This window comes from Ambystoma mexicanum, chromosome 8 (genome assembly GCF_040938575.1).
Source record: "Ambystoma mexicanum isolate Mex_15411 chromosome 8, UKY_AmexF1_1, whole genome shotgun sequence".
In the NCBI taxonomy this organism is placed as follows: domain Eukaryota; kingdom Metazoa; phylum Chordata; class Amphibia; order Caudata; family Ambystomatidae; genus Ambystoma; species Ambystoma mexicanum.
In genome coordinates this window covers 169421908-169441004 of record NC_090929.1, presented here as the reverse complement: position 1 = coordinate 169441004, position 19097 = coordinate 169421908, and the positions used below count along the sequence as shown (strand labels likewise).

The following is a 19097-nucleotide window of genomic DNA, read 5'->3' as shown; positions in this document are numbered from 1 at the left end:
TTGTGATCTCTAGGGCCTATGTGGCTTCTGGCCTGCCTGTGCCTGCGCACAATCAGAGGCGGTCTGCCAGGGGTTTGGCGGCTTCCTGGGCCGATGCAAGGAGGGTTTTTCTCTGCAAGAGATTTGTATGGCTGCCGCCTTGGCTGGTCTAGGCATTTTCATCAACCGCTATGGGTTGAGTTTCTCCCACTCAGGGGTTGGTTCCTTCGTGGTTGGAGTTTTGTCTCTGGGGATGTGATTTAAGAGTTATTGTGGGTGTGTTTTGCTGCACTGTTTTTGGCTCTGTGTCCCATTGGGACCTTTTCCCCGTTGCTGCTTTGGTATACCTCATGAAGTAAGTACTGGGACGAGGAAGAGTGGACGTGGAGGTAATGCTCTGATTACTTATGGGTAATCTTCATTACTCCTAGTCCTACTCTTCCTTGTCACAGTACTGACGACCCTCCTCACCCTCCCTCCGGGGAAGGTCCCATGCTCCGGCTTGGTAATATGAAACTGAGTGACATTGATGTGGGGGAGGAGTTATAGAGATTTAAAGAAATAGAAGAAGGTCCTGTGTCGGAGGCAGGTGCCTCATGAAGTAAGTACTGTGACGAGGAAGAGTAGGACTAGGAGTAATGAAGATTACCGGTAAGTAATCAGAGCATTCACCACAGCTCGCCATAGGTATAAGCTATCATGTTACACAACCAGTCACCACAGCTCACAATAGGTATACGCTATCATGTTACCACATCTTTCTCAGGGTATAACATATCCAGTCACCAGAGCTCTGAATGTGCGTTACATATCCAGTCACCACAGTTCGCTATAGGTATAAACTGGTGAGCCAGTCACCAGAGCTCAGAATGCTTATTAATTATCCATTCACCACAGCTCGCCATAGGTATAAGCTATCATGTTACACAACCAGTCACCACAGCTCGCAATAGGTAGAAGCTACCATTTTGCACAGTCAGTCACCACAGCTCCCAATAAGTATAAACTATCATGTTACATGGCCAGTCACCACATCTCGCAATAGGCAAAAGCTATCATGGTACACAGCCAGTCACCAAGGCTCCCAATAGGTAAAAGCTATCATGTTACCACATCTTTCTCAGGGTATAACGTAGCCAGTCAATAGAGCTCAGAATGGGTATTACACACCCATTCACCACAGCTCGCCATAGGTATACGCTATCATGTTACCACATCTTTCTCAGGGTATAACGTAGCCAGTCACCAGAGCTCAGAATGGGTATTACACACCCATTCACCACAGCTCGCCATAGGTATACGCTATCATGTTACCACATCTTTCTCAGGGTATAACGTAGCCAGTCACCAGAGCTCAGAATGGGTATTACACACCCATTCACCACAGCTCGCCATAGGTATAAGCTATCATGTTACCACATCTACCTCCGTGTATAACATATCCAGTCACCACAGTTCGCTATAGGTATAAACGATCATGTTAAAGAGCCAGTCACCAGAGCTCAGGATGCTTATTACTTATCCATTCACCACAGCTCCCAATAGGTAGAAGCTACCATGTTACCACATCTTTCTCAGCTGTAGTGACGTAGCCAGTCACTACAGCACAGCAGGAGTATAACATTTCCTTTCATCACAAGCACCAGGACACACCATCCTCCTTCCAAAGAGTTCAACTCCTGCGGGTGCAAGCCCTTGGTTCGCCACAGTCCATGCAGCATATGCCATCGCTACTGGTGAAACAGAACTTTTCACCACAGCTCAGTGATTATTATAATCCCACATGACAATATTTCACTAGGGGTGTAACGTCTCCACTCACCACGACTCACCAGTGGCATGGCCAAGAGCCGCACAGGGGGGGGGGGGCTGGAGGGGTGGTTCCAAGGTTGTTCCATGCTAAGCCCCTCTTAAGTGTACAGTGGGTGGGCCCCTACCACAGGCTAGTGCCTATTGGAAACCTGTTGCATCCGGGCTGGAGCGCTATATCAAAACACGGTGTACATACAACGTGACGATATACCTTTAATATAGCTCACCAACAGCTAATCCACCCCTCCCAGCTGCTCAGCGGGGTCCGGCTTCATTACCATACCCCACCCATGGTTGCACGCCTCTTAACGTCTCTTTCCACCTGAAACAAGCGCATCTTACGCAGATGTTGACAACCCCGTTTTTCCTCCGCTCCAAATGCCCCCGCCCCCTCGCTTTCAATCTCACGTGCCCCCGCTCACTTTTAGACTCGCTCTGGTCCCGCTGCCCAGTGAGGGCTGGAAGTCTGAGCCTCGCATCACCGTCCTGGCTGTCTGGAGCGGGGGAGGGGTGATCTCGCCCTGTCACTAGCGCGACCGCCTTCTCTGCGCAGGGAGCTCTGCCTGCCCGGGTCCTGAGCCTCGCCACGCCACAATCCGCCAGCAGAGAGCCCCGCGGACGCGCACAGACATGCTGCTGGAGCCCGGGAGAGCTGGGGCTCAGGGGTCCGCCGAGATCTGCCGATACAGCGGGGCCGCAGGTAAGCGGAATCATCGCGCGTGGGCGTCGACCGTGCGCGGGTGGCTCTGCGCCACTTGCGCAACTCTGTGGAGGGGGGTATCTGCTGTGTGTGTGTACGCGTGTGCATGCAGACTGCCCCCGGCCCCACAACAAAGCCCACCGGCTTCAACTTCGTGCCGGGCAAGGGACTACTGCATATATGTCTTAAATAACCCTCACAGACCACACCCGATGGCTAGCTCGTGAGATTCCATCGAACTGTGTGTAGATTCGCACTGTACGATTAAGTACCTGCACCCAATCCGTGACCCAACACATGTTGTGATGACGATAAACGTGGTTTAGCATGTGGGATACGTGTGCTGCACGCGTGTTGTTTTCGTGTAAAGAACTGCACTGCCCCCCAAACAGGAGTGCTCAAAAGAAGCGAATATTAGTCGGCAAATATATGTATGTTTAATTTTTTTCAAAGAGTTTGCCTTTGCAGAAATATGTTCACTGTCACCTTTGCACGTGTGGTCAAGAACTTACCACCAGTTCCTAGTATCTATGGGGTCCGTTTTTTATAAAACACCGAAATCAAGAAATAACGAATAATTAAAAGCAGAGGTCAGGTAAAGTCGTCAGGTGTGTGCACTCATTAATCTCTGCGATGTTAACCTCTGCTAGTCCTGGAAACAAGGGAGGCGGGGGCACTGCTTAAATAATCAGAAAACGAAAGTTCCAGCTCGGGAACTGCCACGGGTTGGCTGCGCGGAGGCAGCGCGTTCCCATCCCTCCAGCCAAGGCCGGGTGGCACTGTGTGTGGGCGCCGGGCAGTGACAGGCCGTGAAATCGGGCGGCCTGGGGCCTCCATTAGGCTGACAGATAAACACGGCGTGGGGGCCCTGTACACGCGCGGCTCGCCTGGTCCAGGCTGGAGGCCGGCTGCGTAAGGCACCCCGAATGGTCGCACAGAATGCACGTGGAATAGAGAAATGACAGCCCGCGGTGCTTTGGCGACAACGTGACACACGCAGGGCGTTTATTCACCGTTTAATCCGTGATCACTGCCTCGTGCGTGCGACTCTGCCTCCCAGCACATCCTGCTTTTCTGTGATGCCCTTTGTTTGAAATGTCAGTTTGTGTCCAGGAAAGCCAACCGGGCGTGTGCCAAGTGTAGCCCACGCACGCCTATAGCGCACAGAAGCTGCTGCCGTGAACAGGGCGCGTCATTCTACGGTGCTGCTTCCAGCCGTGGACTTGTTATCGGATGCAGAAACACACCCACTCATGGCTCTCTCTGTGGGCTGCGTTGAAACCGCATTTGCTAACCTTTGAAAACGCAACTCGGCCCGGAAAACTTTGCAGTGAAAGTGGGTGAGGGAGATGGCAATGGCGGAGGTACAATTGGTGGGGTGGGAAAGGGGTTCGCGGTGTGGATGTAAGGGCGAGGGCAGTGTTGAGGGAAGCGTTGTTGGAGGCGTGGATGGGGGGGGGGTGTTGCTGGTGGTGAGGAGGATTGTTGGTCTGGCGTAGGTGTGGATGCTGTGCGTGTGGGTGCTGCAGGCAGTGGTAGTCAGTAGACTTGGTAGAGGTGTGGAGAGTATGTTTTGAGGTTGGGAGGCTGCAAGGGTGGATTTGGTGGAGGTGTGGATGGTAGGGGTGGTCGTGTGGGTATTCGTGTTAGAGGTGTGGATTGTATGAGTTGGGGTGTTAGTGGCTACTAGGGTGGACTTGATGGAGGTGTGGATGGTAGGGTTGGTGGTGCGGGTATTCGTGTTAGAGGTGTGGATTGTATGAGTTGGGGTGTTGGTGGCTGCTAGGGTGGACTTGATGGAGGTGTGGATGGTAGGGGAGGTCGTGTGGGTATTCGTGTTAGAGTTGTGGATTGTATGTGTTGGGGTGTTGGTGGCTGCTAGGGTGGACTTGATGGAGGTGTGGATGGTAGGGGTGGTGGTGTTGCGGATGGACTTGGTAGAAGTGTGGATAGCATGTGTCGGGTGTTGGTGACAAGGGGGTGGACTTGGTAGTGGTTTGGATAGAGTGTGTTGGCTGTGAGGGTGGACTTGGTGGAGGTGTGAATAGTATGTGTTGGTGGACCGGGGGAGATGTGGAGAGTAGACTTTGGAGTGGTGGTAGCGCTGAGGTTGGGTTTGGTGGAGATATGGATAGCATGTGTTGGGGTGTTGGTGGCTTTGGGGGTGGTTTTGGGGGAGGTGTGGAGGGTAGAGGTGGCAGTGCAGGTGGACCTGGTGGAGGTGTGGATAGTATCTGTTGGTGTTTTAGTAGCTGTGAGTGAAGACTTGGTGGACCTGTGGATGGTAGGGGTGGGGGTGCGGGTGGACTTGGTGGAGACACAGAGAGTAGGTTTAGGAGTGATGGACGTGCTGAGCTTGGACTTGGTTGTTGATGGTGAGGGGTGACTTGTTAGAGGTATGGATGATATGCATTCGATTGTTGGTGGCTGCTGGGCTGGACTTGCTGAATGTGTGAATGCAGGGTTGGTGGTGGTGTGGGTAGACTTAGTAGAGGTGTGGATAGTATGTGTTGGTTGATGTGAGGGTTTAGTTGGTGGAGGTGTGGGTGGTAGTAGTGGTGGTGTGGGTGGACTTGGTGGAGCTGTAGATGGTAGGAGTGGTGGTGTGGATGGTAGGGTGTGTGGTGGTGTGGGTGGCTTGGTAGAGTTGTGGATAGTATGATTTAGGGGGTTGGTGGCTGCGAGGGTGGACTTGGAGGTGTGGATAGTGTGTTTTGGGGTGTTTGTGGACTTGGTGGAGGTGTGGATGGTAGGAGTTGTGGTGTGGGTGGACTTGGTGGAGGTGTGGATAGTATGTGTGGCTGGACTTGGTGGAGGTATGGTAGATAGTAGGCTTTGGGGTGATGATTGCTCGGAGCGTGGACTTGGTGGAGTGTGGATTGCAGGGGTGTGGAAGGTGGCAGGGGAGCTGGTACTGGAGGCTGCAGTGGTGAGGAGAGGGCAGGTGCACGGAAGGTGGAGTTGGTGGAGAAGAGGATGTCGATGGAGCCCGCTCTTGGAACGGAGTGCCCCTGCCCTGGACTTCCAGGGTTTTGCTAGATTCCCCACAGCGTTCAACACATGTCCAGCTGCCCTTTCACACCGTTTTGGGACCGCTCCCATAAACCCCTTTCGATACGCAGCCTATCGGTTATTTGCAGACAATTCAAGTATTTGTTTTGAAAACTATTTGCAATGACACAACCCCACAAAAAACAGGCGTGAAATGTAAAGTAGGCTTATTTATAAACATACACCTTGTGCTACTAAGTGAAAACACCGTGTGCGCACGTTCACTTTTGCCACGTGACAACGTTGTTAAAATCCTAGCGTTGCGGTTAAACATTCACTTTTTTGAAAACCGCCCGCTGTTGATGTGTGTGTTGTGGGGGGCACAGCCCCCTCCCCCGGCTGTGGTGTTGTGGCCATGCTGCCACGGACGTTATGCATTCTTAATGAGTGCCATTGTTCGAGGGAACGCTCTGACAGATGCACAGCGCGTGTCTGACCCGGAATGGGACGGCCCCCCCATCGCTCAGGGCTGTCAGCTGGAGAGCACACTCTCCCCTTTCCTCTCCCCCCCCCCAACACGGCTCCTTCAGTGAGATCAGGCCCTCGCCCCCTCTCACCTGCTGTAACGGACTCGGCCCGGAGTGCGTGTGCATGGACTTCCCCGGAACCTAGAGACCGGAAGTACCGTCAGGCACCAGTGGGCTCCGACAGCGCCCCTCCCTCTCTTAAGAATATATCTGCATATAGGGCCCGCATCCCTGAGGCATTCCACCCTCACCCCCTCGGCCACCACCACTTGTTGCACAGCACAACCTGGCAGGCATCTGATCTCGGGAGGATAGCTCATGGGTAACGTGCTCGCCTTGGAAGCAAGACAACACGGATCAACACAGGGGTCGGGCTTAGAAACCTCAGGGTATTAAGCCCGTTCTAAACAACCTATCATATCATCTGAGATAACTAAATACCCTGCACCCTGAACAGGACAAGACCCCCTTCAGGGGAGGGCGATAGAAATGCCGATTGCTGCACCTTCCAGAGAGACCTCCTGTGGGACCACTAAGTGCCCCCTGTTGCACTGCCCCACTTTGTGGATGAGGCCCATTTAGGGAGGTGCAAAGACTACTTTTGCAGTGCCAAGTGACTTTGCTCTTCACAAATTCACGATGCACTGCACTGTGAATTAGGCCCGGTGGAGCTTGTTTTTTTTTTGGCAGCGAATAGTCACTTTGCTCTGCTCTGGACGGTCCACTAAGCTAGGATTCAGGTGGGTGGCGCAGGTGGCAAGGCCTAGTGGGAGGAACCACACAACAAATGATGCTGTTTGGAAAGTAAATGGCAGCAAAATACAATGAATGAATGATTGACATCATACATTAATGATACATTTGGTAGTCAAGAATATCACCTCTAATTGAATGAATACTTTTCAAACCCTGGACCGCTGGGGAAAGTGTTCTCCCACTGTCCTATGTACTATATGTGTCCTATTTGCCTAATTTGTGTGTCGCGCCTGGATAGTGTGTATGCCGGGATAAACTGCGCGTTATCTCACTCCTAGAATCATAACATGGACGGGGGGCGAGGGGTGGTGTATGTCCTCACGCACCCTCCTACGCAACTCGGGATTGGTCCTGCGGGCGGGGGGGGGGGAATGAGGGACCATTAGAGAACTCTTCCCACTTGCGCTGAGCCACGTCCCACAACTAGGAGCAACGTGCCCCTCTGCCAAGACTCCCACATTTCTGAGTTCAGTGTACACTTCCCTGCAATGTGTTAATCCCACCGCTGCCACCCACCTCCTCCTCGGACCCCTCCTAAAGCACTGGTGGGAAACGCAGATATCAGCAGCTCTGTGGGGAGGAGATGGGCGTGCGCGGACCTGGAACACAGAGGGGGGAACGGATTCCCCGTCCCCGTGTTTACGTCCATGTCGCTCAACACGAGAGACAGGTCCTGAGGTGTCACGTGGCAGCACCCAACCACGCCACTAGTCACGCCGTGCCGGAACGTCCCCATGCATTTCCTCCCACGCTTCTCCAGACTTCACCGCCCTGGTAAACTGCGTGACTGTCCCAAGCAATCCGCAATACACCACCCCCCACACACAACCCTTTCAAGACCTCTCAGGTTTAACATGAATCGATTGTATTGGGACCCTCTGGGTCTCCACATGCAGCGTGCATGCAGGGTGTGTGCGACATCTCCGTTTTATAAATATGTGGCAAACATTCACAGCCCTTTCAACACATGTACCCCCCTGGGAACAACACACCACACTCCTAGTCCGGTGGTCTTCAAATTGTAGCGCGGGTCCACTTAGGGGCCCCTAAAGGGGTGTGTGTTGGGAGGGGCGGGTCGGGGGACTGGGGCCCTTCAGAAAGGGGTTCTGGTGAATGCTTTCAATAGAAAAAATTAGCAATTACGGCATCTGGGGGGCGGGCCACACTACCTGAAGCTCGGCAACGTTTGGATACCACTGTCCTAGACACACACACTGCATCTACATAAGAACACATCACTCACGCATGCAGCCACTCACAGACATATGTTTCCAAACATGCACACACAACATCCGAATACACAAATGAACATGCAAGGCACATGCACAGACATACCACACACACTAAACATACAGATGTATGCCGATATAATATGCATACATGCATGTGCACAAAAGCACACATCATCCATGCTAGCTCGCACACACAGATGCCAAGAATGTCTGTTCAACAAATATGACTAACTTCACTCTGTACTGTGTTGATGCCTGTTGTCTTACTGTCCCTTCTGTATAAACGCTGTGATACCCCCGGGTTTAGGCGTTACACAAATGCTATAAATAAATCAAATAAATTAACACAAGTCCAGCAACTTCGCCTGCACTTCTGCACATGGGGCGGAGCCTCACAAAGTTGTGTTTTATATATGAATTTTCTTCACATGGCTTCGAGCACACACACTTCAGACCAAGCCGCCTCCATCCTGTGTGCCGCTGTGTTTTAGAAATAGTTCTGCACACGGCCTCAGTGCTGTGTGACTTGTTATACAACCTTTTATTTAGAAATAGTTGTGAACAGAGGCCAGGGTATAGATCAATCCACCGTTGAACCCCCTGACTCTGTATTCATAAATCCAGTTTTGACCCACAGTGACCCGGGTATACACTAATCCACTGCTGACCCATCAGGCCTGATTTATGGATTTTTTTGCACAGTGCAAAGTCACTTTTCACTGCTGCAAAGTCACTTTGCACTACCAACAAACATTCTGATTCATGGAGCAGTGCAAAGTGTCTTTTTGCTGTGCAAAGTCACTTTGCACGGGAAAAAGACACTTTGCACTGCTCCACCCTGAATCATGGAGCAGTGCAAAGTCATCTATTGCCGTGCAAAGTCACTTTGAATGGGAAAAAGACACCTTGCATTGGTCCTTCAATCAGGGTGTTTGTTGGCAGTGCGAAGTCACTTTGCACCGTGAAAAAAAATCGATCTATCAGGCCCACGGTGTGTCTGGTATTCACCAATCCACTGTTGATCCCCCGCAAATCTGTATATATAAATCCACTTTTAACCCATAGTGACCCGGGTATTCACCATTCCATTGTTGACCAACCGTGACTTGTGTATACACCAATCACTGTTGACTCACACTGACTTGTGAATATACCAATCCCTGTTGACCCACAGTGACCCGGGTATTCTCTAATTCATTGTTGACCCACACCACCCGTGTATACACCAATCCACTGTTGATCCCCTGAGAATCTGTATACACAAATCAATGATTTTCTAAAAAAAAACTTTATTCATCATTGCATACAGGTTATGCACATACATATGTATAATCCAGTTTACATCAGTACATTGTACACAATGACCCAAGTATACACTAATCCACTGTTCACCCACAGCTACCCAGGTATACACTAATCCACTGTTCACCCACGGCGTCTCGGGTATATACCAATCCGCTGTTGGCTCACAGTCTCTCGGGTATACACCAATCCGCTGTTGATCCCCTGTGACTCTGTATACATAAATCAATGTTTGACCCGCAGTGACCCAAGTATACACTAATCCACTGTTAACCCACAGCTGCCCAGTATACACTAATACACTGTTGATCCACAGCTGCCCAGGTATACACCAATGCACTGTTGGGCCACAGTGAGTCAGGTATTCACCAATCCACTGTTGGGCCACAGTGCCTCGGGTATTCACCAATCCACTATTGACCCACAGTTAGTCAGGTATTCACCAATCCATTGTTGGGCCACAGTGTCTCGGGTATTCACCAATCCACTATTGATTCACAGTGAGTCAGGTATACACCAATCCACTATTGACCCACAGCTACCCAAGTATTCACCAATACACTGTTAACCCACAGCTGCCCAGTATACACTAATACACTGTTGACCCACAGCTGCCCAGGTATACACCAATCCACTATTGACTCACAGTGAGTCAGGTATTCACCAATCCACTGTTGGGCCACAGTGTCTCGGGTATTCACCAATCCACTATTGACCCACAGTTAGTCAGGTATTCACCAATCCACTGTTGGGCCACAGTGTCTCGGATATTCACCAATCCACTATTGACCCACAGTTAGTCAGGAATTCACCAATCCACTATTGACCCACAGTTAGTCAGGTATTCACCAATCCACTGTTGGGCCACAGTGTCTCGGATATTCACCAATCCACTATTGACCCACAGTTAGTCAGGTATTCACCAATCCAATGTTGGGCCACAGTGTCTCGGATATTCACCAATCCACTATTGACCCGCAGTGAGTCAGGTATTCACCAATCCACTGTTGGACCACAGTGTCTCGGGTATATACCAATCCACTGTTGGGCCACAGTGTCTCGGGTATTCACTAATGGCCTGAGGAGTTGTTTAGTTCACGTTTATCAATGGTTTGAGTAAAACCCTATAGTGTCCTAAGAAGACGTCATGTTTGTAAAATACAGAGTTTTACCCTCTAAGAAACACGGGAAAACACAAAGACAGTACATGCACCTTATGGTGTTTTACAACCATATAGGGGGTTACTGGGTATTATGCCCCAGTAATGGAATCTGGTGCTTCTGGTGACCCTAAGATTTCCACGTTTGGGGTCTCCTCACACGTTACCAAAACTCCTCTTTGGCATTATAGAGACATGGTGTATCACAGCCATAACTCGAACCACCTACCTGTCTGACCACACCCGTCTATCTACCCATGAACCTGCCTGAATGCACCTGTCCGCCTGCCTACTTACCAGTCCAAATGCACATATCTTTCTACTTATCTGCCCATGTGTCTGAACCTACTTGTGTATATTTCTACTTACCTGCCGATCTGAAAGTACCTGTCTTCCTGCTTGTCTGCATATGTCTGAACGTCTATCTATCTATCTATCTATCATCTAGCTATCTATCTATGTATCTATCTACTATCTATCTATCTATCTATCTATCTATCTATCTATGTATCTATCTACTATCTATCTATCTATCTATCTATGTATCTATCTATCTATCTACTATCTATCTATCTATCTATCTATCTATCCATCTATCATCTAGCTATCTATCTATGTATCTATCTACTATCTATCTATCTATCTATCATCTAGCTATCTATCTATGTATCTATCTACTATCTATCTATCTATCTATCTATCTATCTATCTATCTATCTATCTATCTATGTATCTATCTATCTATCTATCTATCTATCTATCTATGTATCTATCTATCTATGTATCTATCTATCTATCTATCTACTATCTATCTATCTATCTATCTATCCATGTATCTATCTATTATCTATCTATCTATCTATCTATCTATCTATCTATCTATGTATCTATCTATCTATCTATCTATCTATCTATCTATGTATCTATCTATCTATGTATCTATCTATCTATCTATCTACTATCTATCTATCTATCTATCTATCCATGTATCTATCTATTATCTATCTATCTATCTATCTATCTATGTATCTATCTATCTACTATCTATATATCTATCTATCTATCTATCTATCTATCTATCTATCTATCTATCCATTGATCTATCTATCTATATATCCATTGATCTATCTATCTATATATCGATCTATCGTGACATCTATCTATCTATGTATCTATTATCCATTATCTATCTATGTATCTATCTATCTATCTACTATCTATCTACTATCTATCTATCTATCTATCTATCTATCTATCTATCTATCTATCATCTAGCTATCTATCTATGTATCTATCTACTATCTATCTATCTATCTATCTATCTATCTATCTATCATCTAGCTATCTATCTATGTATCTATCTATCTACTATCTATCTATCTATCTATCTATCTATCTATCTATCTATCTATCTATCTATCCATGTATCTATCTACTATCTATCTATCTATCTATGTATCTATCTATCTACTATCTATATATCTATCTATCTATCTATCTATCTATCTATCTATCTATCTATCCATTGATCTATCTATCTATATATCCATTGATCTATCTATCTATATATCGATCTATCGTGACATCTATCTATCTATGTATCTATTATCCATTATCTATCTATCTATCTATCTATCTATCTATCTATCTATCTATCTATCTATCTATCTATCTATCTATCTATCTATCTATCCATTGATATATCTATCTATATATCGATCTATCGTGACATCTATCTATCTATCTATCTATCTATCTATCTATCTATCTATCTATCTATCCATTGATCTATCTATCTATCGATCTATCGTGACATCTATCTATCTATCTATCTATCTATCTATCTATCTATCTATCTATCTATCTATCTATCTATCTATCCATTTCTCTATCGTGACATCTATCTATCTATCTATCTATCTATCTATCTATCTATCTATCTATCTATCTATCTATCTATCTATCTATCGTGACATCTATCTATCTATCTATCTATCTATCTATCTATCTATCTATCTGATCTATCTATCTATCGATCTATCGATCAATCTATCGTGACGTCTATCTATCCATTTCTCTATCGTGACATCTATCTATCTATCTATCTATCTATCTATCTATCTATCTATCTATCTATCTATCTATCTATCTATCTATCTATCCATTGATCTATCTATCTATCGATCTATCGTGACATCTATCTATCTCTCTATCTCTCTATCTCTCTATCTCTCTATCTATCTATCTATCTATCTATCTATCTATCTATCTATCTATCTATCTATCTATCTATCTATCCATTGATCGATCTATCTATCTATCGATCTATCGATCAATCTATCGTGACATCTATCTATCTATCTATCTATCTATCTATCTATCTATCTATCTATCTATGTATATATCTTTCTAATTATCTAGCTATTTATCTGAATGCAAAGTCTGGATTATCTCTCTCTCTCCCCCTCTCCCTCTCTCCCTCCCTCTCTCAGTCCCTTTATTCACTCCCTTGTCATCCTGAAAATTATGCCCACGTGCTGGGCTTTTGAGATGTTAGCAATGTAACGGGAAGTGGTCTTATTTCGCGCCCTACTGCCATGCTTGTCAAAGCACGTGGTGTGTCTGATTTATGAATGTGGCCATAGGCATGGGGCACATGGGGCAATTGTCCCCGTTCCCCTTAACCCACGGGGCAGGAGTGTTTCCTTGCCCCCGTGGAGCTTCTGCACATACTTTCATGGGGCAAATGAAAACCAAAAGTGCTCTGCTTGAGTGCCATGCTCTTTTGGAATCACGTGTGCTCTGCAGGGCCCCTGGCCCCTCGCCTGCTAAGTGGGTGGCCGCCTCATCAATGGACCACCTGAGCCTCGATTGGGCAGTGAGAGAAGGGCCAGAGGCTGTGGCGAGCAGAGGAGTAGCAGTGGCTCCTAAAGCAGAATGCTATAAAGACAGCTCAGCAGGTTAGGCAGCTGTTGCTGAGATGTTACATGTTTATACCTTCCTGTAAACGTTATGGGCCAGACTCTCCAACCTTTGTTTGGTGCTTCAGATGAAATGCTCTAGTGCAGAGCATTTCATCACTTGCGCCAAAAAAGGAGCATCCCAATTTACAAAGGGCGCCTGAATGTGTACGTGTTTGGGCCCGATTCACAGAAGCATTGTATAATGGCAAAACTCCACTGGAAAACGTGCTGTGAATCAGGGCCAGTTTGTTTGCTCGTATTTGCACACATCTGGGGGCGTTTCCGCGCATGTAGAGTTCATGCACATTTGAAAGCACATAAAGGGTGCACAATCGGCTGTCCATGTTTGGAACGGGTGCAGGGGGTGTGCAAATCATGCTCATGCAGGAAATTGCCTGCTCCCAAAAGAAATAGGTTGAAGCCGGAGAAATCCCTAGAAGGGCCAAGTGGCTCCAGACAGACCATGATGGAGTGGAGTGAAAGGGAGCGGCTTCCCATGAAATTGTAAAAAGTTTTAGACGAAATACATATTTAAGATTTTACAAGCTAAGTTTGCTAGGGATGAGAATGATAATGATAATGTAAGAATTTTTTCAAAAGTTTGTACAAACTAAATGAAAAATAAAAAAAAAAAAAAAAAATCATGGTCATTTCGGATCCTGTCGTGCATTTTTCTTGAAGTGCGACAGCCACGGTTTCAACTGTTGGATGTCACACTAGCATTTCCATCCGCCAAACAGGAAGGCATATGCCACTCGCTCGGGTTGACGTTTCACAGTGATGGGACTGTCACGGTGAAATGCGCTCCCAGGTGGGGGGGGGGCGGAAGCCTGTTATACTTTAGGTCTGCAAGGGGGCTGGCCAGCGTATCTTTTGCACTGTCCACCGGTCCTCAAGAAATGAGGTCACCTTTCAGAATAAGGTGACCCATGCATTTTTGAAAAGTTACGCGCATGCATTTGTTTTAGCAATCTGGCCGTATGGCTTTTTATCTGATTCAAGGTGCTGCAAAATGTGCTGTTTCAACCCAGGGTGGGTATGGCACCATCGCTTCGCTCGGTGCGAAAATGTCTGCCCCAGTAGCGAAACATCACAAGTTGGCACCCATGAAACATAGCAGTTGATGATGCCATCGAAGCGCTCATGAAAAATGAAAGCATATATTAAAAGCTGCTTAATGGCTTCTGCCTTCATTCCCTGGGAACCCAAGGCAGTGACCACAGACCACAAAGCTGCCCGGTGCCCAAGGACGATCAAAGGTCTCCTACTGGACCAGGTGTATCCATGTCCACGACCCCTCCCCTCTCTTCATTTAACCACTACAGGAATCTAATAACTTTCAGAAAGGTCAGCTGCCTTTTCCCCCATGACTCCAAGGTCATGGCCATGGGGCTAATCCCCACGCAACTCGCAGCACTGCGCTACTGTTAAAAGATGCCAGCCCAAGCGCTGACTAGCCACACCCTGTGCGGCGCTTCGCTGCTCTCAACCTATCTGCACGCTTTAAACAATTAAATAAATACCTAAAAGGAGTAGCGTAGAGCAGACCAATGTTGAACAAAAGTAATTGGTAAAAAAAATGGCAGCCTTTGAGAGAACCTCTCAAATCCTCCACAAGGGGGCAACTTGGCGAACTTGAATAACTAATAGCATAACAGATATTTCATGGATTGTTATGTGAATTGTCCTTACTTTTAAGACATGAACTCTATTGAATGGAAGGATGAGATACAATGAAAAGTTTTGTAAAATAAAAAAAAACTAAATCATTTAAATAAATGGTAATAAAAAAAATAAGCTCATTTAGGCCCCCATGTTCAAATTACTAATGAAAAAAGTGTTGTCTTCCCTCCTCACACATTTTCCACATGGCTACGTGTCATCCTTCACTTGATGCATATCTTAAAATGGGCTTTTGCATGCCAGTCTGTATCATGACTTGACACGTGCACGCTTTGGGAAGAAGACGCAGGAAATGTGGCCTCGGCTTCCAGCATATGTTTGGTTGTTTATTGTTTTTATATGGCGCACCAAACCGGAGGGTAACTGGGCGTAAGCAGTACAAGGAGACTTTCGGCTTGATGCTGCATAGAGTTACAGTCATAGAATTACTCTCTGATAGAATATACTCTCCATGTGGGCTCAGCAGCAGTCAATGTGTGTTCTTATGTGCAAGTTTGGCTAGTATAAGTTTTCAGCCAATGGGGGGGGGGGCTGCTTCTTATATAGTGCTAGACAGAGCGCTGAAATAACAGAAGAGATGATTACGCCACCGAGTGGTACTGAATGGGCCGACCTTGGAAGGATGAAGGGCTGAGTATACCCTGCCGGGATTCGAACCTGCCACAGCGGACTCTCCACAGATATCAGAGAAGAGCGCCCAGCTCACTGTGCTAGCCGACCAGCTAATATCGGATGGCCCAGTGACGCCATCGCGTGGTACTAGTGACGTTTAAACAGTATCTCGCCACCTTCCTCCCACCACTGACACCCCTGCCTTCGCTCGGCTCCCAGAAGGCATTAACATGAATGCCCGTCGCTGCGTGCCCATCAAACGCTAGACTGCGGGCGCCAGCGGGTGCCCCCTCCCTCGCCCCTCCACACGCATTCCTGGGACGGTTTTCTTGGTGGCACGAGAGTGCACTCACTGCCCAGGGGCAGGGTGGCATTCTGGGGGCACTTGGAGGCATGCAGCGTGGCTGCTGGCCCAGCTTGGGACAGGCGCGCAATACCCACCCCCGGCGCTTTACTGTCACTCTTGGGGGGGGGGGGGTTGTTGGCGCTATGAAAGTCTGACTGAGGTAAAGCGGGAGCATCGGGTGCCCGCAGACCATGTTAAGCAAACACTTGCATTCGCCACGGCGTTTTTGTCCCGGCGCAGTGAAAGGTGCCACGGTTTGCTTATTTTGAGTTTTGCAAAATCATCACGAGTAGGTTGGTTCATGCCACATAGTTTGTCACAAACTTTGAATACAAATACTAGTTGTAAGTAGTTCCTCTCCCACTTGGATTGATAGACATATGGATGTATGGAATGATGGTTGGATGGATGAATCGGTGGAAATAGGGTTGACTGGATGGATGCATGGATGGATGGATGGATGGATGGATAAATGGGTGGATGGATGAATAGATGGATGAATGGGAAGATGGGTGGATGGGTGAATGGGTGGAAGGATACATAGATGAATGGGTGAGTGGATGGATGGGTGGATGAATGGATGGGTGGGTAGTTAGATGGGAGCATTGCTAGGTGGACTGGTGTGTGGATGGATGGCTGGATGGATGGATGAATGGGTAGTTGGACGGGTGGATGGCTGGGTCGATTGGCGTGTGGATGGATGGAGGAATGATTGGATGGATGGAGGACAGATTGGATGGACGGACGGATGGATGAAATGATGGATTCAGGATGAATGAATGATCACATTATTGAATCGATTACATCAGAGTGAAACATTTAATCAGCACACTCTGCAGAGTTGGCTGTTTAGGCGCTTCCGGGACAGTTCTGGTGAGCATTTTGCATCACCAAGCGCATAAAGGCGACTCATCTCAAGGAGGGCGCTATAAAAAAGGTAGACTTCGATTCTTGTCGTGTCTGCTGTGTCTCGCGCTGTACTGGTTGATAATAACAATGTCGTGTTATGTAGTCCCTTTGTTTGTCGTCACGTGGTACTGGTTTCGTCATACTGTAGTATGTTACTTTACCGTATGCTATGTCCTCATGTTACGTGAAGTTACATTATTTTGAATTGCCATGCTATGCCACAGAGCGCTGTTATTCCAAGCTACCCTTTGTAATGCCACGCTATAGTCTTCTCTTGCCTTATGTTATGCTGTCGTGTTATACCAGTTATGTTGCATTGTGACATCTTACACTTCCCAGTTTTCGGATGCCATGTTATGAGAGCGTGCTCCTGCGGCATGTCCACGCAATGCAGTGCGATGCATTATGCTGTCGTGGCAGCATACACTCTCATTGCATGTCATGCTATGCCATGCCTTTTCTGTGTATGGCGTGTCTGTCCTGGGTTGCCGTAAGGAGAGACGTGTATGTTTCTTTCAAAGGGACAGGAAAGGCACTGCGAGGAGTTGCGCCTGTTCCCTCTGCTAGAATATGCCGAATGCGCCCTGAAGTGGCCGTAAGCGGCTAGCGGCGCTTTGCTAATTATCAATGAATACGTCAATACCAATTCATTCTGGGCAACCCCGCACCCACACTTTCCACAAGGCCTGCTCCAGTCTATGGATCTACGAGCTTGAGGCCACTTGAACTGCCATATGCCCGCCTCGCCCCCAGCCCCCCCCAGCCACCCCCGCAATCTAAAAACAGGCCGTGAGGAGGAATGACAGAGTTTATTTTACAGGCATAATTAAAGTGCCCCATGACCCTGCCCACAGCATTCTCTACACCCACCGATGCACTGCTTGGGCAATTGCGGACATTATTTTCAGGACAATTATTATCATCGTTATTATTGTTATTAATATTTGTATCACTATTATAGGGAGTCCTGGTATGTGTGTCCTTATTGATAGTATTATTTTCTTTTATTAATACAATGAACAATGGCTTGCCCATTTCTGCAGCAGTCTGGAATGCTCCACAGAATATCCGATGCTGTTGCCCAACTAGCCTCGGAATGATGAAATGCTGAGACGGCCACAAGATAGCTCTGCAACACATGCATAAACCCGAGGAGCTATCTTGCTTGCTTTAGTGCATTCTCGTATAAAGACCTGTTTTCGGAATTAATGAACTGCTTTGTAAATGGTCCTATTGCCCAGGGTAACGCATTTCTTCCGAACCGGGCCTGGGCTTCAGCTGAAACCGACTAGTTTTGCAGAGTCGGTTACCCGTCGCGAGATCCGGGCGTGTGGGACCGGTCCTATTTCAGGTTAAGGGCCGGATTCGTGGAATTACAAGCGTAGTGCAAAGTTACTTTTCACTGGTGCAAAGTGGCTTTTCACTGGTGCAAACTCCCTGATTTATGGAACAGTGCAAAGTGTATGTTTGCACTTTGCACTGCTCCATGAATCAGGGTGTTTGTGAAAAGTCACTTTACACAGCACTAAAAAGTCCACAAGTCAAGCCCTAAATTGTTAAAACAAAATAGTCTGACCCTGTTTGCTAGTTTTAGGCACCCATTGCCAATCAGTGCACGAAACAAGCGTCTTCGAGGGCTCCAAGACAAATAAAAAGTGATTAACTCAATTTTAAAGGAACATACATTTGAAAGTGTACACGATATTCCACACTCAGCTAAACGGTGCCCAGCTGTTTGTGCAGCGCTTAATACTTGCCTTTGCAAGGTTTCTAAGCGCTTACGTTTTTTTGTCGAACGTCGGACCCGAAACGGCATTGTCCAGGAACACACCATGTGGTCAGGAGGCGGCATAGCTGGGATTCAAACTATAATGACCCTTGTTCCAGCCAAGGCGTATTCTTCCCCACGCCTCTAACACTATAACCTTCAAAATAAATACGTATTTCCGGCTCTTCATCCGAGTCATTTCAAGACTAGACCCAAATGCTACAAAATTAAAAAGACGCTTCATTCCCGCAGCGGGTTACGCGGGTGGAGAACGCCAAGAGATGTGCAAGAGCTCGTGGCACTGCGATCTGCTATTTCAGAGCATCGTGTTTGCCTGCACGGGCTCTCTCCGCATCC

At 47.4% G+C, this 19097-nt stretch overlaps 1 protein-coding gene across 1 annotated transcript in view; it reads left to right on the top strand.

Moving 5' to 3' along the window:
- The first annotated feature begins 2222 nt into the window (after positions 1–2222).
- Positions 2223–19097, top strand: part of LHX3 (LIM homeobox 3) — a 91171-nt gene continuing 74296 nt past the window's right edge. The window contains exon 1 of the mRNA XM_069609563.1: positions 2223–2491. Coding sequence (XP_069465664.1) covers positions 2422–2491 — 70 coding nt within the window. The 5' untranslated portion in view covers positions 2223–2421. The remainder of the gene's footprint in view (positions 2492–19097) is intronic.